Source organism: Solanum lycopersicum, chromosome 8 (genome assembly GCF_036512215.1).
Source record: "Solanum lycopersicum chromosome 8, SLM_r2.1".
In the NCBI taxonomy this organism is placed as follows: domain Eukaryota; kingdom Viridiplantae; phylum Streptophyta; class Magnoliopsida; order Solanales; family Solanaceae; genus Solanum; species Solanum lycopersicum.
In genome coordinates, this window is record NC_090807.1 from 55270513 (window position 1) to 55293017 (window position 22505).

General features: G+C 29.6%; 1 protein-coding gene across 1 annotated transcript; it reads left to right on the forward strand.

Moving 5' to 3' along the window:
- Positions 1-2189: 2189 nt before the first annotated feature.
- On the forward strand, positions 2190-4778 carry LOC138338050 (uncharacterized). Its single transcript, XM_069288515.1, has 5 exons — positions 2190-2252; positions 2556-2675; positions 3083-3495; positions 3985-4446; positions 4550-4778. The coding sequence occupies exons 1-5, from the start codon at positions 2190-2192 to the stop codon at positions 4776-4778; spliced, it is 1287 nt and encodes a 428-aa protein (XP_069144616.1).
- Positions 4779-22505: the final 17727 nt, after the last annotated feature.

Consider the following 22505-nt stretch of genomic DNA (forward strand, 5'->3'; position numbering starts at 1 on the left):
ATTTTTTATTAAGTATCATTTTTTATGTGCTCATGATAGAATGATTCTTTGTTTTATTTTTACTTATATTTTGTATACATTAATGGGTAATAATTACTAATACGTATATATATGTTATAAGTATCGATTTGTATATCTACATAAAGTATCAATTTTTGTTATAACAACATGATTTTGCATTCAATATAAGGTATCAAATAATAGTATATGTGTATCATACAGTCATATATCTATTATTTAAGTATCATATTTATATGAATTATTGATAAGTATATAAAAATTTAATATCGACCATTATGTTTATATATCTAATTGAAATTGTGAATTTGAGTATCTTTTGATGTGTTGGACATGAAATTTAATATATCAAAGAAATATATTTAACTTTATTGTTTCGTTTATATATAGTTTCAAATAGTATTTGTAAGTTTCATGTTAACATGTTAAGTTATATTTAGTATCAGTATTAGGCAATTTTTAGTATCTTTTAAAACAGAATTATTATATGCAGTCAATAGTTTAGAAAGTTTTTATATATGTTATAATTTGATAAACTCTATTTGTTTTATTGCAGAACATGAATTACGTTATTAAACATATTCCAACTAATGCATTAAAGTTTGGTCCAATTTACAACATGAATTTTGTTGAACACTTGTTTCATCTATTAAGGATGAATGTATGAAATTATTTAAAGAAACAATTTTTGCACCATACATTAATATCCCTACATGCAATTACCAAGGCCAAATTACTAAATGTTTATACTTGTTAGAGATTGAGCATGATAATTTAGATCAAGAGATTCACATTCGTCATGCCAAAGGGAATGTGTTGAAATTTAGTATCAGTGATTTTGCCATTGTTACTGGTTTGAATTGTAAAGGTAATGTAAAGGACTTTACATATCCGAACTCAAAAACCAGTAGGTTAGTTGAAAAATATTTTCCTGATACTACATATAATGTTAATAAACAAAGATTGGTAGACCGGTTTATGGTAGGTGAATGAGACAATAATTAGGATGCCCTTCAGATGGTTATACTGTATTTTATTCATACATTTTTGTATTCCCAACTTGGTGATACACGAATTCCTATTGAAGATTTCTATATGGTGGAAGATGGTAGTTACCAACAGTTTCCTTGGGGAATAGTTGCTTTTCAAAAGTTAATGAAATTTTTTCGAAAAAAGTGCAAACCCTCCAAGAAGTTGTATCGGTTGAATGAATTTCTATATGCATTTAATATATGGATTTATGAATGTGCTTCTGCGATAAATATCGATATTGCTGTCAAAGAAGGAAACAGTATACTGAGGATTTGGTACTGGTAAGTTGTTGGTTTGAAGCCCAAGTTTGAGTTGTTTATGGAAATAATTTATTCAGAGGTATTTAATTCAATACAACATTCTTAAATTAGTTTAATTATGCGATACAACTTTAATATGTTTATTGTCATTAATTAATTGTTTGTTTATTTTAGATTGAATGTTCTAACATTCAGCCAACTCCTGAGGAAATAGCATCACTTGGGTTCCCAAATCACAATTATGTACCTCCAAACCCACCAGTTTCATCAGTTCCAGATAATGATGATGTGCATCTGGAGGAGGTTCCTGGTTTTGAAGACTTCACAATAAAACCTCCAGATATTCTATTAAAGAGAACATCAATAGGTGCTAATGTAGGAACAACCCCACCAAAACACAAGAGAATAAAGGTTGTACATCCACATAAGTATGATCTATCAAGACTTTCAAAACCACAAAAAGAACCAGATCAACAATCAGATCATTCATTCCAAAGTCCAGAACCACAATAAAAAGAATCTGAGAATGTATCTGGTGTTGGTGTTTCTCCAAATTCATTCAATGAAAAAATAAGTTTGGGCAGTTCAAAAATTGATGATTTGAAAACGTTCATTAAGTTTTATGTAAGTAATCAAGTAATTTAAACTCTTATATGTTTTATTGTTACTATTTATTATATGTTAATTTTGATTATAGGTTGACAAAAAATTTGGAGATCTTGATAGTAAAGTTGAAGCTCTTGAGGCATTAATAAAGAGTAACCATTCAGAATTGTTGAAAGCAATTGGTGCGAGAGGAAACAAATCTTAGAAGGTGATATTTTGTTTTTTTTTTAAATTCTTACTGATTTTTTAAGTGAAGTTGATTTTTCTAAAAAAATGAAGGATACAGGAGGAGTCTCATCGCCACACATGATGGATGATTTCGTGGCAAAAGACAATGTTGGTACAAAATGTTTCTTCTAAAGATGTAACAAAGGTATTTAAGTATATTATATTTAATTTATTAAATAATACCTTAATATTTTTGTGCATTAGAAATTTTAATAAAGTACTTTTTTGTATGCTTGATACTCTAATCTATCATTTTTTATATGTTAATTGATGATATATCATTGATTAACTAATTGTTTAGTTTTGAACTATAAAGGATGACCTAAATCATGTATTTGGTATATACTTTAATTTATGAAATTGATTACTTTATTTTTTAAGTATCACTGACTGCACAACACACATTAATAGAATAACTCTGATCATCCGACTGTTTCCCCAAAGCATATGAAATTTGCAATTGTTGATGATGTTGCTGAAACTGCAGAGGAGGTTGAAAAACAAAAGGGGTCTATTGAAGATGTAATGAAGGTAATTAAATATCTGATACTTAATACATTGATTGATACTTTATTATTCTGTAAAACTTTTAATAAAGTCTCTTTTCAGATGGTTGATACCTTATTCCATCAATTTATCTTTGAAAACTGTATGTCATCAACAATTGCCTAATCTTTTTGCAGTAAAAATATATATGATGTTTTTAATCATGAATTTGGTATGTAAATTATTCTATTAAATTGATTATGTATTTTAAGTATCGCAAACTGCATAATATATATTAAAAGACTAACAGATACTTTATTTGTTCAAATATTATTATTTATTTTGGATCATGGTGCTGACATAATTAAAAAACAAGTTGATTTTTTTTATATTTTAAGTTGCATAAGTTATTGAAATTATAGTGTGTTTGTTAATTATTTGATTTCACACAGGATTCTATCTCATCGGTGTCCTTTACACCTGAAAATGAAGCAGTGACAGATGCATTTGCACATGAATCACCAAGCCGGAAAATTAATGTCAACCCATTGGATGTTGTCATTCCTCTACAGCTTACTTGGAGTGATGATATGTTATCGGACAGTCAACTACCCACCGAGCTTGGTGTCAGTGATGTTGATACTAAAACTCCTGCTCAGCGTAACAGGAAGCCTTCTAAGGTTTTGCAGTCTTCCTATGTGCATTCTTTTGAATCAACTGATAAGGGAAAGGACAAAATAGACTATCATATCCGTCAATTTACTCCATTTGATGATTGCCGAATCACATCTCAAGTATCGCCGGATTTAATGCAAGACTTTTTAGATTGTATTCAAAAGGGACTCCTTAAATCACACGCCAATAAGTAAGTTTTTATTAATAAAGTTTCTGTATAAAATCATTTTTTAAGTACTTTAATTTTGGATTAAAAATTTTTATCATAGGAAACCTGATGATGATAAATATAGAGGCAAATCTGCTAAATTTAGGTTTGATTATATGGATTTTGTTGTCGCATTTCCAGTTGACAAGAACTAGTTTTATACCATGTCACATTCAATAAAATATTGAACTGATCAGGTACGTTATATATTTAAATTATTGAAATAATACAATTTATAAATCGTTCATATTATTTAGACATCTACTTACAAATTCATCTATACCGTTATTCAATCTATATTTATTTTTCAAAGTGTGCAGATTTTATATTGTGTTTTTTTATCTATATAACAACATCTAGATGTAACTTTTACTATTTACAGAAGAAGTCAAAATCAAGAGGATTGGATCAATACATATACACTACGGTCAACTGCTTGTTGAAGTCATACATCAACATTGTACATAATAGGTATTATTGTGCTCCTGCTGACGAATCTCTGACTACACAACAATATATTGACCGTGATGTTGCTATAGCTGGTTATGAAAGGTCTATAAAAGACATCATTAATAGATTTTTGATACCTGCTTCGTTACCTTGGCATCTAGTTGATGAGGTTTATATTCCTTTTAATTGTGGCAAAGATTTTCATTGGGTTTTTGCTGTGGTTGTTTTGAAGAATAGGTTAATACATGTGTATGACTCATCTGGTGGGTCAAGGAAAAGAGTGCCCTTTGAAGAGATTAATCAGTTGTCTGTAATGCTTCAAAACTATCTACATGATAGCGACTTTTTTGATAAAACACATAGAATTAATTGGTTATCATTGGAGGCGTATAGAGACAAGGAAACAGGTGAACTGTTGGGTCCTCAACATTCATTTACAGTTGAATATGCGCAAGAGATTATGCAACAACAAAGAGATAGCCTGTAAGTATTTGTGAATCAATTTTTAATTGTTTGATAGAATGTTAGCTTTTAGATTTTCTTTACATTCAAATCCTTTTTAATGTATCTTCATTTTTTTTCCCAGTGATTGTGGACTGTTCGTAGTTGTTTATGCAGAATATTTGAGCGACGAAATCAAAATTCCATATGTTGGTCTTCAGAGTGACTATCTTCACAACAAATACAGAACATTGTTATGGAAGTATGGCATAGACAAATTCAATACTGGATATGTTAGTCATAGCGATGATCCAACAAGGCCAAAGGACGGGTTTTCTAAACAGGCAGAAGATGCATTGGTTGATATTGATTAGTAAGGTTTATATTATTTTTCAACTATTATTGGAACGGAATATTTTGTATTTCAACTTCTATTTTTCGTTCAATATTACTAAGCATTTTCTAGTTTTAATAATTTATCTTCTATTAATTAATTTAACAATATAACTGTCATATTTAATTATGACACAAAATGACACATAATTATTTAGTTAAAATTTATTAATTATTCGATAAATAACAATATATGATACTATATTATAATCAGATACGAAGTAACAATAGAATTATTACAAATATGATTCTTATTTTAGTATCATTCAAGAGTTTGAATAATATATTTATATATATACATTTTTAGTTTAGTTTATATTTTTGTCAACTGTTTGAATTCAATTATATTAGTTGATTAAAAATACATATAATTAATTTTTGTAAAAAGTTAGTTCTACAAAATAACATATGATACCATATAAAGTATGTTCATAATATAACTGATAATATTTTTACATGCTTGTTACTAGTTTATTTGATTACACCATACTAAATAATTTATATAAGTAATATATACAAATAAATGATGATACCATAATAAATTATTTTCAGAGTATATCTGATACTATTTTTATACAATTATACTAGTTTATACAAAATAAGTTACTCCAAAATATCATATTTTTCATGCAAATCAAAATATATGTACTATATTACAATCAGATATACAAAACATGTATATGTCACGTTTTAGCAACATAAAAAATTTAATTTGTATAGCTTTATTAATTAATACAACATTATGAACAAAATATATTTAGTATCGATAAGAATTACATATCATATAATAGACTATAAATATTTGATATCAATTATTGTTTTGAATGGGATAACAAACTTTTGTTATCAGATCCATTATACGTTTACCATTTTATGTAATTGAGATTAAACAAGTTATAAATTTTTACAAATTTATAAATGTCTTTGCACGTAATATAATATAGTCAAGATTTGATTATTTAGTATCAAATCAGATTTTGAAGCTTAAATCATTCACATGTTGTTAATCACATCAAATAAAAAAAATTCACATATTATTATTAAACTAAAAATATCTAGAAACATTATTACACATCAAAGTACTAAAAAAAATCAAGAATCTTTTGAAAAGAAGGTACATGTTCTTTTATTATGACCTTTGACCATAACGTCCACAACAATTCGTTTTTGTTGTTATCTTTTCATCAAGATTTTTCTTTACCTTTTTTCTTGGTCTCCCAGGCATCTTTTTGTATCTAGGTGGCAAGACCACTTCTTCCAAAACAGAATCCGGAGCTTTCCATTCTCTTTTGTCTGCATTGGTTCTATTGGAATTGAATAAGTATTTGTTAATGCATCGTGTTTATAATAATCAGAGCAGTAAGGGTGTATTTGTTATATTCTTCTTCTTGAAGACGGCTATTGCATGTGGACAAGGTATCTCGTCAAGTTGAAATCTTTCACATGAACAAGTTTTCCTCTCAAGACAAACAATGTATCTAATCACACCTTCATACACTGAAAAAATAAACTCAGAAGATGCAACAACCTGCAATTTTTTTAAAAAAACAGAGACAATCAACAAGTTTTTTTTTCCATTTTTATTTAACAATAAAATAATAAATACAAAGCAATTATGTACCTTCATTTTTGCACCTTTTGATGTGTTTAAAATCAATATTTCTTCAAATCTTCTACCCAATGTTTCTTTTGTATAAGAAGCTATTTTTCTATTTTTGCAATTTCAAGAATCAAATAGAATTCTAACTTCCTCCAAAAAATCTATAATAGGTAGTTGTCGTGCATCAACAAGGAAACTATTGATACATTCAGCTATATTTGAAGTCATCATTCTCCCATTGTTCACTGTTGCATGAGACCTAGACCACCTTTCATCATCTTGAAAATACTTTTTTACTCTTCCATCTATTTTATCCAATTTAGTAATCAACTTTTCAAAATCTTCTTTTCTATAAGCCTTAGCCATTGAATAAAAGAAATCACTTCGAATGGTTCTGCTTCTTTAAAAGTTTTAAGGCACATTTTTCCAGAGGTGCCATATGCATGCAAAATGAGGAATAGTTGGATAAACAATACTCACACCCTTCTTTATACTTTCATTTCTGTTAGATACAACACACATTTTTCCCTCTCACCAAATGCATTCTTAAATTGTTGAAAGAACCATGTCCATGAACAATTATTTTCCGTGTCAGCAATTTCATAAGCCAAAAGCAATATGCAACCTTAATATATAAACACAGAATAACATATATTAAATAACTACTTAATATTAAGAAAATAATAAAATAAATTCATAAACAACATGTCATACCTGCTCCATCGAGTGTACTAGCAGACACAAATGTACCTCGATAAGCTCCACTAAGATGTGAAGCATCAACAACAACAAATGGCCTACAAAACTCAAATCCTCTCATCATTGGCCTTAATGATATGAAAAGATACATAAATTCATTGTATTCAGACTTATGCATCCTTATATATGAATTTGGATACACAGTTTCAAGCATATATATGTATCTTGGCATGTTTATGTATCCATCAGCAGGTTTACCTCTTATAAGTTCCAATGCACGCTTTTTCGCGCGTCATGCTTGTTGATAAGAAATCTCAACGCCATACATTTTCCTGATATCATCAATTATATCATTCGGAGTATGTTTTCTTTTATGATTCCCTAATTTAGGCGCTGTCACACCACTAACAAACCCAACTGTGGCTTGTACCTTGCTTAATACCTTATCCCTTAATGGACAAGTATGTTCATTATTAAAGTATCTCACAATGAATGTTTCTGAATTCTTCCAAACAGATGCCTTCAATTTCCAACAACAACCATCTGAATGACAAATTAATAAGTAGTTGCAATAAAAAACATAGATTATTTGCTAAGGTTGACTGTTTTAATAAACAAAAAAGAAAAAAAATAGAAAAAGATACTTTATTTCATTTTCACAATAGAAATTTTACTTCATAATAAATATGTAACATCTTGATAACTTATTTTGTAAATTGATCAGAAATACTACATTTACTGGTTTTACCCTTCAAAATATGAAAAACATCATTACGATCAAATCATATTACACAGAAAACTACACGCAACATACAATATTAATGTATCATACTATATATATATTACAAAGAAATTATATATTATTAAAAATATTAACATATAAATTGAAAACATATCTTTTATTATCAGATATTTTAACTTAAAAGTTGAAACTATTCTTTTTATTTTGTAATTTTTCATTACCGCCTTCAGAGTTGACTTATCCTTATACATTTGATTCTCTTCCACAACTGAATTATTGGTGTCTGATATATACTTATCAACATCCATTTCTGGTATGTAATATGCATCATCAGTTGATGATTCAACAATATTGAGAGCCTTTGCTTCGCTTTTTTCACCCTCAACATACATGATGGCACCTCCTGTTGCATCGAAATTTATTATCTCTTCAATACCTTTATCTGAAGTATCAATGCATAAAGGATAAGTTCTGAAACCAGCCTCATGTTTCTTAATTTCTATATACAATTTTACATCCATATTAGTCCGAATACACAATGGAGACGAATTCCCTTCAACAACATATTTAATCTCTATATTTTTTTTCGATTCGTCAATACCAAGCTCAGCCGCAATTGTTGAAATAAGATTCATGAATGAAATATTTTCACTAACCACTATCTCATCACTTTTGTATCGCTCATACATAACATCACTTTCCCATATTCCAGAATGTCGCAACAAGATCGAAATATTCATCTTTGAAAATTCAGAATCGGCGTTCCAGAGAATTTTTTTTATGCAAAATCATTTTTTTTTCTGATTCCAAATCTGAATTTTTTAATATTATGAAATTGAATAATGCAATAAATTAGTACGTTTTCTATGCAGATTTGACGGTAATCTTGTTATAAATTAACATAAATCATGGGAAATTTGCTACCCTTTTTTTGCGCCGTAACAGTTACCATTAAAAGAAATTTCAAGTATGTAGTCTAGGATAAGTGTAAAGTGAGTCTTACTAGGACAAAGTACCGGCTCAGGCGGACAGAAGTTGGACTTGGATCCATATCTTTTCTTTTGTTATTTAATTGATTTTTCATGCTAGTGTTTTTATTTAAGGTTTTTTACCTAATTCAATTTCCCCAAAAGATAGTCATTTCGAGATATCCTAAAGACAAAAATAATTATTACTTATTTTATCTTGAACATATATTTTCCTTTAGTAATTCCTTATATCATTTTTTCATTCACCCAAAAATATAATTTTTAGTCGTAAAGTTTGTTTATCTCCTAAACTTGTTTAAGCAAGCCTCTTTTAAAATAATTAGCCAAACAAATTAATTGTTGGATAACCATATTAGTGGATATTTTAGGTGCCTTTAAAACCTTTCTAAAATATTAAATAAGAATCTAGAACACCATTTCAAAATTTTCAATAGATTTGTTGATTAAGTCTTTTGAAAACGATGATTTCTTTTTCTTAATTTTTCTTTAAAATTAAGTGGTGACTCTAAATTAGTCAAATAATTATTTTAAAAATAAAACAGGTAGCCTGGACAAGACAATGTATCATCATGTAGCTCATAATAATGGTTATCGGTTAAAGAATTTCCCAAATAAAGTTAAAAGTGTATCTTTATTATTATATCACTTATTATGCCGAGTTTCAGAGATGAGCAAGTACTTTCGTAAAGTTTTAAATGATATTCATTCCTTTAATCTTTTACATTCGGTTAACTTATGTTTTATCTATTGCAATTCTTTCATTCAGTTATTTGTTATTCACCTATATTACATACTCGTACATTCAATATACTGATATCATTCGACCTTCATCATTTAATGATGTAGATACAAGTTCCTAGGATCTTCAACAAGAATTTGTTGAGATCCCTTCATCCGCTCGCCGGCTTTTGAGTGACGTCTTCTTGCTATCGGAGGACTGCAGGTTTATGAGTTGTTAGTAGTAGTTTTTTTAAGGAGTCGTGTGTCTTGTCCCAATACTTATCTTTGTATAGTATAGAAGCTTCATAGATGAACAATTTTGAAAGGTCTTTCAATTTTAAATATTTTATTTAAAATTTATGTTTCATACTCAATTTTAAAAAGTAAATGATTGTAAGCTAATAATTATAATGTTTTTATTCTTATATGTAAGGGTGTACAAGTCAAACCATTAAGTCAAAGCAAATCGATGAATCAAATCAAATCGAAAAAAATCGACCTGTGATTTGATTTGATTGGTTGGATGGTTGAAAAAAAACCCGAACACTCTTGGTATGTTTTGGTATTAAAAGAAAAAAATCAAATCGAACCCAAATCAAATCGACATATATATATATATATATATATATATATATATATTTGGACTTATTAAAATTGTAAATATTTTATTTTGTATTAAGATCCGAAGTTATAGTTATATTGATATTAATATTCAAATTTGAAGCTAACAATTTACTTTCTAAATATTTTTTGCATTTTGTTTGCCTCTAGCTTTTAATCTTATTAGTTTAACATGATGAAAGCTGATATATTAAAAATATATATTTTGTACTCGTGTAGATTTTATAGTCTTTTTGAAAATTTATGTTCACTAAACATTTTAAGTTGAGTTTATCGCATGAAAAATAATTTAATCACTTTTTCAAATACCATACAGTTATAAAAAATTGAAAAATCGAAAAGAACCGATTAAAGCTGAAATTGAAAAAAAATTGACTTTATATGATCTGATATGGTTTTTAAATTTAATAAACTGACATAATTAATGTAGATTTTTAAATAAAAAACCAAACGGAATCGAACCGAGCTATGCACACCCCTACATATATGGTTCACTTTATCTTGGCCTTTATAAGACATGATTAGAAGAGATAGGAGATTTAAATTCATATTTGATATTTACATCAGTCAATAAATGAAAATAATTGACATCCTTAATTTAGCTTTGTTGCAATTAGGGATATGCGATACTTGACATTTAGTTTAGCATGTAAAAATTAGTTTGGCAGCCTAAAATATATGGTAAGTAGACATTAATATTATGTTGAAGAGGCCAAATAAGCGGGCAATAATGATTTAAGAGACCCTTAGCCATGAAGACTATAAGCAAGTAGTCTAAATGTTGAAAATCCATATTCAACTATCAACGGCCACTTTCTAAAAATCATCCTTATTTTTAAAATCTCTAAAATCTCTTATTTCTTTAAGGTTTAAGTTATCAAGAACCCCCTAAAATTGTCCAGTATATTTCAGTTAAACACCCCAATTCAACCATATACCTATTGAACACCTGAACTCTAAGACATAGAAAAAGATTTATGGTTTTAAAAAAAATTAAATTATCATCTCTTCTTCTTTAACTCAACCACCGCCATCACCTCTCCGGCAATCGTCGATATCGCCACCATTAAAGCTCATTCCGCTGCAGTCATTCTTCTTCTTCGCACCACCTTGATTCTTATCGGATCTCTCGGTCACTATACCCATTATTCTTCTTTCCGTTCTTTCTCCACCGTTTTCTCCCCCACCCCCCCCCCCCCACCCCTTTTTTTTTCTTTCTTTCAGGCCATCGTCTCCATTCCGTTTTTTACCGGTCATCACTCCCACCATCCACCATCAACACCACCTCATTTTTCTCCAAAATTATCGTCATCAATGTCTTTCTTTCTCCATAAAATTTCAAACAATCAATCACAACTTTCAGATAGCCACCTTAGTTTGTTTGTTGAAAAACATTGCCACCATAAATCTCTTTCTTTCTACCCAATCAGTTCAAGAAAAAATAAAATCTACGCGTAAGAACGAAAATAAATCTTTTTTTTTAAAAAAAAAGTAGAAAACAAGAGATTTAAGTTTTTCTTTTTTAAAAAGTGGGGAAGAAGATGAAGTTGGGGGCTTGGGGAATAGGCAGCAGTCGGAGGCTGCAACATGCAGGTTTAGGATTTTAGTTAATTTTTTAATTATAATTATATTGGGCTCGAAGCAGTGGCGGACCTAGGATTTTCGTTTAGGAGGTTCGAAAAATAAAAATATAAACGTGTTAAATAAGTCTTTCGAAATAGGCCCTTTCGATTTCTTTGGTTTAAAGCCACATTTTGGCATTTTTTTTAAATAAAAAATGCTTGAAAAAATAGAACTAATTTTTTAAAACAAAAATAAACTTGAACTATAAAGGAAAATAAATAAATGTTGTTGTAGAGAATTGAACCTGGGATGCACAACTTAATATTCAGGGGTCTTACCATTGAGTAATTACTTTTATTTGTTATTGAGGGGGTTCAAAATATATTCATCTACAAAAATACAGAAAATTCACCTTACATATATCTTGTATTTTTTTGCCGAGGGTGTTCGGGTGAACACTGTGGATCCAAGGTGGGTCTGTCTCTGGCTCGAAGCCAGATGACGTTATTTGACTAGTTAAATTGTCATGTTATGGCAAGTGCATCACACTTTCTTTACATTTTTAGCTAATTATCAAAATGTGTCTAATAGAAACAATTTTGCAAAGCTAAAAGTGTTCAATAGGTAAAACGTTGACTTGAAGTGTCTAGTTGAAATATGCAGACAACTTTAAGGGTCTCTGGATGACTAAAGTCTTTCTTTAATGTATTCGAACTACATATTATGTATGTATCCAAGCTACATATTATGCATCCACTTTATGTTATAATGTATCCGAGATACTCTTAAATATACCGAGCTACATATTAACGTATCCGGTTTGTATTACTTTTTTAAGGAATTAGTATAATTACAAATTAAATTGTAATTTCATATTAAAACTATGTGATTCCTAAAATTTATCTTTTTTTTTTTTTGCAAAATCTTTGGTTTTCTCCGTATTTTTTTTGTTTGTATATTTATTTTGAGTTCTGTTGTTTGGTTGGAAATAAGTGATTTCAAGATTAATCATCTTGAATAAGTTATTCCATCATGTATATGAAATAACTTATCACATCACTAAGGTATATATATGTGATGGGATAAAATGCATAATACCTCCAACTAAACGCATGATTAAATTATACTGCATTTTATCTCTAAAACTATTATACCATATATTTCACACCAAACGACTATGATACTATACGATATAATCATATTTAATAGCAAAAAGAATGGAAAATTTTCTTAGGCGTATAATTATCTCTTATATCTTAAAAATATAGCTGAAAACTAACATCACAAAAAACTGGCTTAAATTATAATTCGGTATATGAAAATATACATATAATATACAAATATAGACAAAACTTTCAACTATTTATTTTAATGAAATACTTAAAAACTTGGTACCCAATATTATTTACCAATATATATTAGGGAAACTTATATAAATATACTATAAATAAAAAATATTTATCATTTATATCAATAACATTTTTTCACTTTATCACTTTTGATACATTTTAATACACTTTTAATTCATATTAAAAATAATTTATTATTCACATATAATACAAGTTTTATTGATGAATAATACAATTATCACACATTTTAATACACTTGTAATACAATGTTTCAACTTCTTACTAAACAAGCATAATATATTTTTAAAAATAGTTATAATACATATATATTGCATACTTAATTCTCTTTTAATACATATTGCAAATTTAAAATAGTATTAATATAAATGGTAATAAATAAAAAGTATTGCTAAGATCAGTAATTATTTATTAGAAGACAAGTATTTTTTCCTATATAGGTTATTATACAAAAATTACAGGAGGTAGTCATACACGCATATACAATAATATACAATTTTAAACACTATTATACAAAACGAAATTTCGTCAAACTTTGATTTCTCTCATGTTGGTAATATGAAATTTTCAAAAGAAAAATTGGAGAGGTAGATCTAGTGATGGACTATCATCATCAATAGGCGAGAAATCATGAATCACAATAGAATTAGATTGATAAATTTTTTAAAGTAAAATTAATATTCCATACACATTTAAGAGGATAAATATCAAGTTGTAATCATACTCTTTAAAAATAAACTATTTATAGCATATTATTATCATCTTATAGCACATCAATTAATAATATATTAATTAAAAAAATATTTAAAAATAAACTATTTATAGCATACTATTGTCAAGTTATAACATATTAACTAATAATATATTAATAAAAAAAATTATTTTTATTATTTAACTAATAATTATTGTGTTTAAATAATTAGTTTCATTTAATCACTTACCTTTTATCAACAAAACCTTTTAAATTATTATTGATTAATCAATTACCTTTTAAAGTTTTTAATATAAACAATAAATTATTAAATATTAATCAATTATCTTTTAATGTTTTTAATATAAATAATAAATTATTATTTATTAAATATTAATTAAACTTCATATTATATAGTTACCTTTTAAAAAATAAAATCTAAAATTAGGGATTGGATTTTAATTAATTTCATATTATATGGTTACTCAATAACTACCACCACGTATCAACCAATACTCTTTTATGTTCCCCGATACACTCAACCACTCCCCTATTTACACTCTTCTCTTTCTACCATATTAATTTTGCACGCCTTTTTTCACGTTTCTCTCCCTATTAATCAATTAAAGACAACACACGTTTCTCTCTTTATTAATTAAATTAAAGACAACACGCATTTCTCTGTCATATTAAATCTGAGCATACATATTCGCACACTTAATGTCATCTTCAAGTACAAACCCTTTCAAGCTTTAAACTTATTTCTCAAAATCAGATTAAGCTTAAAATCCTTATTCAACTACATCTCTATCAATCTTTCACAAAATTAGGTTTTTTATTTTTTTGACCATCAAATTCGCAATATTGCATGATTTTTGGAAAAAATTGTGTTGTATAGATCATCAGACATGTTTATTTCTTAAAGTTTTTATTTTTTTCTAATTCTTTTGTCAAATTATTTAATTTTTATATGTTGTTGCTTGATTTTAGGAGAAATTTATGTTGTATAGATAATGTTGGTTTCTTCAAGTTTTATATTTGTGTATGTCAAATTCTTTAATATTTTTTTTGTCTATAAATTTTTAGGATTTGGGTTGTTGAATACAATGTCTAAACTAAATACCCTAAGGAGATTCACAAGAGGTAACAAACTATACCGGTAACTTCATGGTTGAAATGCCATCTTTTGATCTATGTATGATTCAAATTCAATCGCAAATCTCAGGCTATACAGCTGCGATGGAATTAGAGAAGAAGTCGAATGATGAACTAGTAAGGTCTAGTCCTTCTAAAAGAAAAGAAGTGTCAACGGTGAAAGCAATCGGAAAAAAATGTTACAAGAGGAGAAAAGTAAAAAATTCTGTCCTGGATATGATTGGAGAACCGGTTGTTAATGAAGAACAAGACGGAGTGAGTGAAGAATCACATAGTTCATCAAAATTTTTTCTTCTTCGTCTTCTTGGTGTGTGAAACCAAGAGATGATTTTGACTTGTCACAAATATCCAGCAGTAGAGATCTTGTAACACTCATGTCTGCATGCTGTATAAAATATATTTAACTATATATGTCATAATATATTAACTTTTGTATTTAATGGTAGTATGCTTAAATGAATATTTGCACTTTATTAAATGTGTATGATTTTTTTATAAATTTCTATTGCAATATGCAAAAATATATTAACATTGTATGAAAAATGCATAAATACTGTATAAATTATGAATGTCATACTGAACTTTGATATATGTAACAGAAACAAATGGTATATATGAATATTGTATGAATACTATATAAACATTTTATGAATAACAGTAAAGTTCAATGTATATATATAATGTATAAACATTGTATGAATTATGAATCCCATATTGAACTTGGGTATATGTGTATGATATGAACATTGTATGAATACAGTATGAACATTGTAGGAATACTATATGAACATTTTATGAATGACAATATAGTTCAATGTATATTTATAATGTATAAATATTGTATGAATTATGAATGTCATATTAAACTTTGAAATATGTAACAGAAACAAATGATATATATATATATATATATATATATATATATGACAATTTTTTACGAAACCAAACTTTATAAATGTCAATGATAACAACTGCACTCAATAAAACGAAACGTGTTTCTAACATTCAAAACAACAAAATAACAAATGTAACATTACTAAATCATTGTTTTTGCACAGGAAAATATGAACATGTCTTTCTATTGTGTCCAACTTGACGGCATCTACTGCAAGTCAATTTTGTCCTTTTGAATTTCACGTCAGCAAACCCCTTCCCTCTTTCAAGTTTTGGTCTACCCGCTATACAAAATTAATACAAAACATATATTCTAATTTCATTAGAAACATATACTGTAATTTTGAAAAAAATTAATGGACTTCATACAAAAAGGATACATGTTTCGTATAATCTTCATACAATATTAAAAAAAATTTCAAACTTCAACGTTACACTAATTTATAATCAGTTCATATAATTCATATACAGTTAATATATCATTTACTGTCCTATACAATACTCCAATGAAACAAACACAATACATTTCAATACAAAATTAATATAAAAACATATATTATAATTTAAATAAAAACATATATTATAATTTAAATAAAAACATATATTGTACGCCAAAATTTATCAGACTACTAAAAAAAGTGAAATATGCAACTATAAAAATATTCTTGAATTTTTAGAAAAAAATGACTTATACGTTGAAAGCAGTCTAAAAATAATCGTGAAATTTTGAAAAAAGACTACTTGTAACGTCGATCCAAATATGTTTGAAAATGACAATATGAAAGTATTCTGAAAATTCGAAAATATTTCTTATTATATGGTTGAGTTTTTTAAGGAATTAATTCAAAAAATAATATTATTTTAACTAACTAGAGATATTTAAGGCAATGATGATAATTTGAGTTTAATATCCCTAAAAACGTGCTAATTATATATTTAACTTTAATTAAATTTCCTAAAAAGTGCAACTATTCATATTAAAAAAAGTGCTACCTGCATTAAATGTAACAATTAATAAAGAAATAAAAGTTTCATAATTTGTGTTGTCAGTGTGTTAATTATTAATATTAATTATCCATTATTACTTTATCCCCTTGATTTTTAATTAATTGTTCATTACAACTATTTTTAATAAATTATAATTAACAATATAATTGTAAATAAAATGTTATAGAATGAGATATTAAATGCTAAACAATGAAATTGAAACTCTAATGCCATAACTTGATAATATTACTGTATAAAATGCTATGTACAAAATTTATACTTTTTTAAAATGGCCAACACTTTGCTCTTGAAATTTCACAATGGTAACTATATTTGTAATTTGTGATTTTTCGAAATTGTGGATTGATTTTTAAGACAATTCTTGTAGTGTTGGATTCGCCTTATCAAGATCTATCATGTGACACTATATTTGGATTTTTCGAAAGGTTGGGAGGGGATTATGGCCCCTAGTATTAACTCAAGTCCCATAAAACTATATAGTCAGCGTAGGATAGGATTGCACCAATTTGTCGTGACTTCTCACTACTTCTGAGAAGACCTATTATATGGATCCATAGTTACAATAACATTTTGCAACATGGGGCGAAATGTAATATTATTACTAAACTTATAGTAATAGTTGCCTGTTAGAGAAACTACCCATAGAGTAAAGTATATTATCACATTGCTTTTCATGCATATCTTATTGTAAAGCTTAAATGATTTTCACTTCATATTTATATATTGATTCAGTTGACTTGCTTTCAAAATTTCAGTTCAATTATTTGTTTATTTGTCCATGTTACATATTCGTTCAATGTACTGATGTCATTCGACCTGCATTTTTTTATGATGCAAATTTAGATATTCAAGATCATCAACACACATTCCGTTGAGATCATTTCATTTTCTCACCAGCTTATGGTGACACCGGCCTACTTTCGAGGACTCCAATTTTATTGCTCTATAGTAGTAGGGTTTTGAGGTGTCATGAGTCTTGTTCCAATACTAACTTTTAGATTGTAGAGGTTTCATGGACAAGCAAAGTTAGATGGTTTTCAGTATTTCTCTCACATGTTTTATTAAACACTTAATATTTATATTAAGTATTTTAAGAGGTTTTAAAAAAGTTCTTAAAATGTTTTAAATGCTCATCTATTAAAGTTTCTGTGTACTTTATTGAGTCATATGTATGTGTCATAGTCAGTCAGACCAAAGGTTCGCTTAGGGACCAACAATAATCCTCGGCGTCGGGCACATCCAAAATGTAGGCTCGAGACATGATAAGAACACTTCAAAAAAAAAAAACCCCACACTCCCAAAAGATGATGATCAAAAGGCTAGCAGATGACTTAAGTGTTACAAAAATCTAGTAGAAAATTTTTTTAAGGTGTTCTAGATAAGAGGAACTAGGTTCTAATGATATTTAGCAAAGAAAAAAAGAGTTGCAGAAAAACTAGTTATGAGTACTTATGTTAATGACTATCAAGATTGAAGGATGAACTTCTTTAGATGTTCACATTGGTGCTTATAGATATTATATTATTGTGACCTATCTAAAAATTTGTTGAATCCATCCCATTGTTTTAGTCAACTTTAGTTATTCAATTGGTACAAACAATTGTTAAAAATGAATAGTAATTGGAGTTGAAAAGAAAAGATTTGGTAGTTGGCAAATTGGTAAGATTTGCAACCATTTTTGACTTTGCTATGTTTACATATGTCATTAGTGACATATGTATGGTTTTATCCTTCTATAAATAGATCACTCTTGCTCATTTGTAGAACACACCAAGTTAGAGAGAAAAATCATTTTGAGAGCAAAGTGAGGTATTTCATAGACTATATAAGAAAATAGTCTGTGAAGAAAAATAGAGTGTGAGCGATATTTTAGTAAGACGGAAACCAAAAGAGTGTTGTTCCTTTTGAGTGTGTAGTAGTCACATTGAGTGTTGTATTCGTGACTACACAGTGTAAAATTCCTTACTATAGTAATATCAGTTGGTCCTCTTGGCCCGTGGTTTTTTCCCTTATTCAGAAAGGTTTCCACGTAAAATTCTTGGTGCCGTTATTTTCCCATTTTATTTCCATTACATTTACCATATATACTTTTGTGTTTGTCCGTGTTTTCCCAACAAACTGGTATCAGAGCCAAGGTTTTATCTGAGTATGCTCTGTGGTTGCAGCACAGTCTGAACTTCCACATCAGAAAAGATTTATTTTGATTTGCCATAACTATATTTTTTGGGGAAAACAATGGAAGCCAACACAAGTATAATGGTTACTTTGAATGGTGTTAATTATGCCATTTGGGCGGGAAAAATGGAAGATCTGCTTTATGTTAAGAATTTTTACAAACCAGTATTTACCACTGTAAAGCCTAATAATATGACAGATGAAGAGTGGAATCTGTTGCATAGACAGGTTTGTGGATTCATTAGGCAATGGGTCACCGATAATGTGCTGAACCATATTTCTGGGGAAACACATGCTCGAACCCTATGGGAGCATCTTGAAAGTTTGTATGCTCGAAAGACTGGCAACAACAAAATGTTCTTAATAAAGCAGATGTTGAGTTTGAAGTATCATGATGGTTCTCTTATGACAGACCATCTGAATAATTTTTAGGGGATTATGAACCAATTATCTGCTATGGGCATCAAATTTGATGAAGAAATTCAAGGCTTGCTTCTACTTGGTTCCTTACCAGATTCTTGGAAAACATTTAGAACGTCATTGTCAAATTCTGCTCCGGATGGTATGGATTCCGCCAAGAGTAGTGTCTTGAACAAAGAGATGAGAAGAAAAACTCAAGGTTCCTCTTCGTCGAATGTCCTGATAACTGGCCCAGGGGGAGAAATAAAACTCGTGGTTCTCAGCATAGAGAACAAAATAGGAGCAAATCCAAAGGCAGACTTAAGGATATTGAGTGCTATCACTGTGGCATGAAAGGACACACAAAGAAGTTCTGCAGGAAGTTGAAGAGGGAGAACAATAACAAAGAGGAAACTAAACAAGATGGCAATGAAAATTTCCTAGCCACCGTCACCACCGAAGATCTTGTTACCGTTCTTGATGCAAACATGATAAATATTGATTGTGATGAGTCAAGCTGGGTTGTGGACACTGGTGCCGCATCTCATGTGACATCAAGGAAGGATTTTTTCTCTTCCTACACTCCTAGTGATTTTGGAACCTTGAGTATGTGTAATGAGACTGTTTCTAGGGTGGTTGGTATTGGTACAATTTGTTTGGAAACTAGTATTGGAACTAAACTAGTTTTGAACAATGTGAAGCATGCTCCTGATGTTCGTCTGCACCTAATTTCTGTTGGTGTTTTATATGATAAAGGATATGTTAGTACCAACGGTGATGGAAAATAGAAGCTCATTAAGGGTTCCTTGGTTGTGGCTCGTGGTAACAAACGTCGTGGTCTATACTGGACTATGGCCTCTGCTTGTGTTGATATGGTGAATGCGGTTGAGAGCGATAGCTCTTCAACATTATGGCACAAGAGGCTTAGCCACATTAGCGAGAAAAGACTTAATGTTCTAGCCAAGAAGAAATTATTGTCAAATTTCCAAAGTGCTAAATTAGAAAAATGTGAGCACTGCTTGGCTGGTAAACAAAATAGAGTTTCCTTTAAATCCTACCCTCCTTCGAGGAAGACAGAGTTGCTTGAGTTAGTGCACTCTGATTTATGTGGTCCAATGAAGACAAAGACATTAGGTGGTGCACTTTACTTTGTCACTTTCATTGATGATTGCTCGAGAAAACTTTGGGTCTATGTCTTGAAGACTAAAGACCAAGTGCTAGGTGTCTTTAAGCAGTTTCAGGCTTCAGTTGAAAGAGAAACTGGAAAGAAAGTGAAATGTATTCGTACTAATAATGGTGGTGAATATTGTGGACCATTTGACTAATACTGCAAGCATCAAGGTATTAGACACCAGAAGACTCCTCCCAAGACTCCTCAGCTTAATGGTTTGGCTGAGAGGATGAACAGAACCGTGATGGAAAGAGTTAGATGTTTGATTTCTGAAGCAAAGTTGCCGAACTCATTTTGGGGTGAGGCATTATTGACCGCTGCACATGTTATTAATCTATCTCTTGCTGTTGCTTTGCAAAGTGATGTACCAAATAGTGTTTGGTATGGAAATGATGTTTCCTATGAACATTTGAGAGTATTTGGTTGCAAAGCTTTTGTACATGTGCCGAAAGATGAGAGGTCAAAGTTAGATGCTAAGACAAGACAGTGCATCTTCATTGGATATGACCTAGATGAATTTGGTTACAGGCTATATGATCCAATTGAAAAGAAACTTCTGAGAAGCCGTGATATTATTTTCATGGAGAATCAAACAATTGAAGATATTGACAAAGCAGAGAAGGTAGAATCTTCAAGTTTTGATGGTATAGTTCATCATGATGAAGTTTCTCACACAAGTGTGCATGATGTTGTTGGGTTTGATAATCATGGTGATGCCCAAAATCATATATTGAATCAACATGTTGATGTTGATAATAAAAATGATATTGTTATTGATAATCCTGTTGCTCATGAAGTTGTGGACGAATCAAATATTCCGCTTCGGAGGTCCACAAGATAGCGGTTTCCTTCATCCCGTTATTCACCCAATGAGTATGTGTTACTCACTGACGGGGGAGAACCTGAATTTTATGAGGAGGCCATGGAAGATGAGCACAAGAATCAATGGATTGAAGCCATGCAAGACGAGATTAAGTCTTTGCATGAGAACCACATTTATGAGTTGGTAAAATTGCCCAAGGGCATGAGAGCTTTGAAGAACAAGTGGGTTTTCAAAGTTAAAGTTGAAGAACACAACTTGAAGCCTAGGTACAAAGCTAGATTGATTGTTAAGGGATTCGGTCAAAGGAAAGGTATTGACTTTGACGAAATATTTTCTCCTGTTGTGAAAATGTCCTCGATTTGCACAGTTCTAGGTTTGGCTGCTAGTCTTAATTTAGAGATTGAGCAGATGGATGTGAAGACGGCTTTCCTTCACGGTGACCTAGAAGAAGAGATTTATATGGAACAACCTGAGGGCTTCAAAGTAGATGGTAAAGAAAATTTTGTATGCAAACTCAAAAAGAGTCTCTATGGCTAAAACAAGCTCCTAGACAGTGGAACAAAAAATTTGAATATGTTATGGGGGAGCAAGGCTATAAGAAGACTTCTTCAGATCCTTGCGTATTTGTACAAAAATTTTCTGACAATGATTTTATCATCCTTTTGTTGTATGTGGATGATATGTTGACTATGGGCAAAAATACTTCCAAGATTGACGAGCTAAAGAAAGAGTCGTGTAAGTCTTTTTCTATGAAAGACTTGGGTCATGCCAAGCAAATTTTGGGCATGAGAATTACTCGTCTTAGAGATAAAAGGAAGATTTATTTGTCCCAGAAGAAGTACATTGAACGCGTACTGGAGCGCTTCATTATGAAGAATGCTAAGCCTGTTAGTATACCTCTTGCTGGTCATATGAAGTTGAGCAAGAAGATGTGTCCTACAGCTAGGGAGGAAAAAGAGAACATGGCCAAAGTTCCATATTCCTCCGTCGTCGGAAGTCTAATGTATGCAATGGTGTGCACTAGACCTGATATTGCTCACGTAGTTGGTGTTCTCGAAAATCCGAGAAAAGAGCATTGAGATGCTGCGAAA

Coding starts and splice junctions, on each gene's coding strand:
- LOC138338050 (XM_069288515.1), top strand. CDS start 2,190: ATGAAGGATACAGGAGGAGTCTCATCGCCACACATGATGGATGATTTC. Junction 2,253..2,555: donor ATTTCGTGGCAAAAGACAAT/GTTGGTACAAAA, acceptor ACACATTAATAG/AATAACTCTGATCATCCGAC. Junction 2,676..3,082: donor CTATTGAAGATGTAATGAAG/GTAATTAAATAT, acceptor GATTTCACACAG/GATTCTATCTCATCGGTGTC.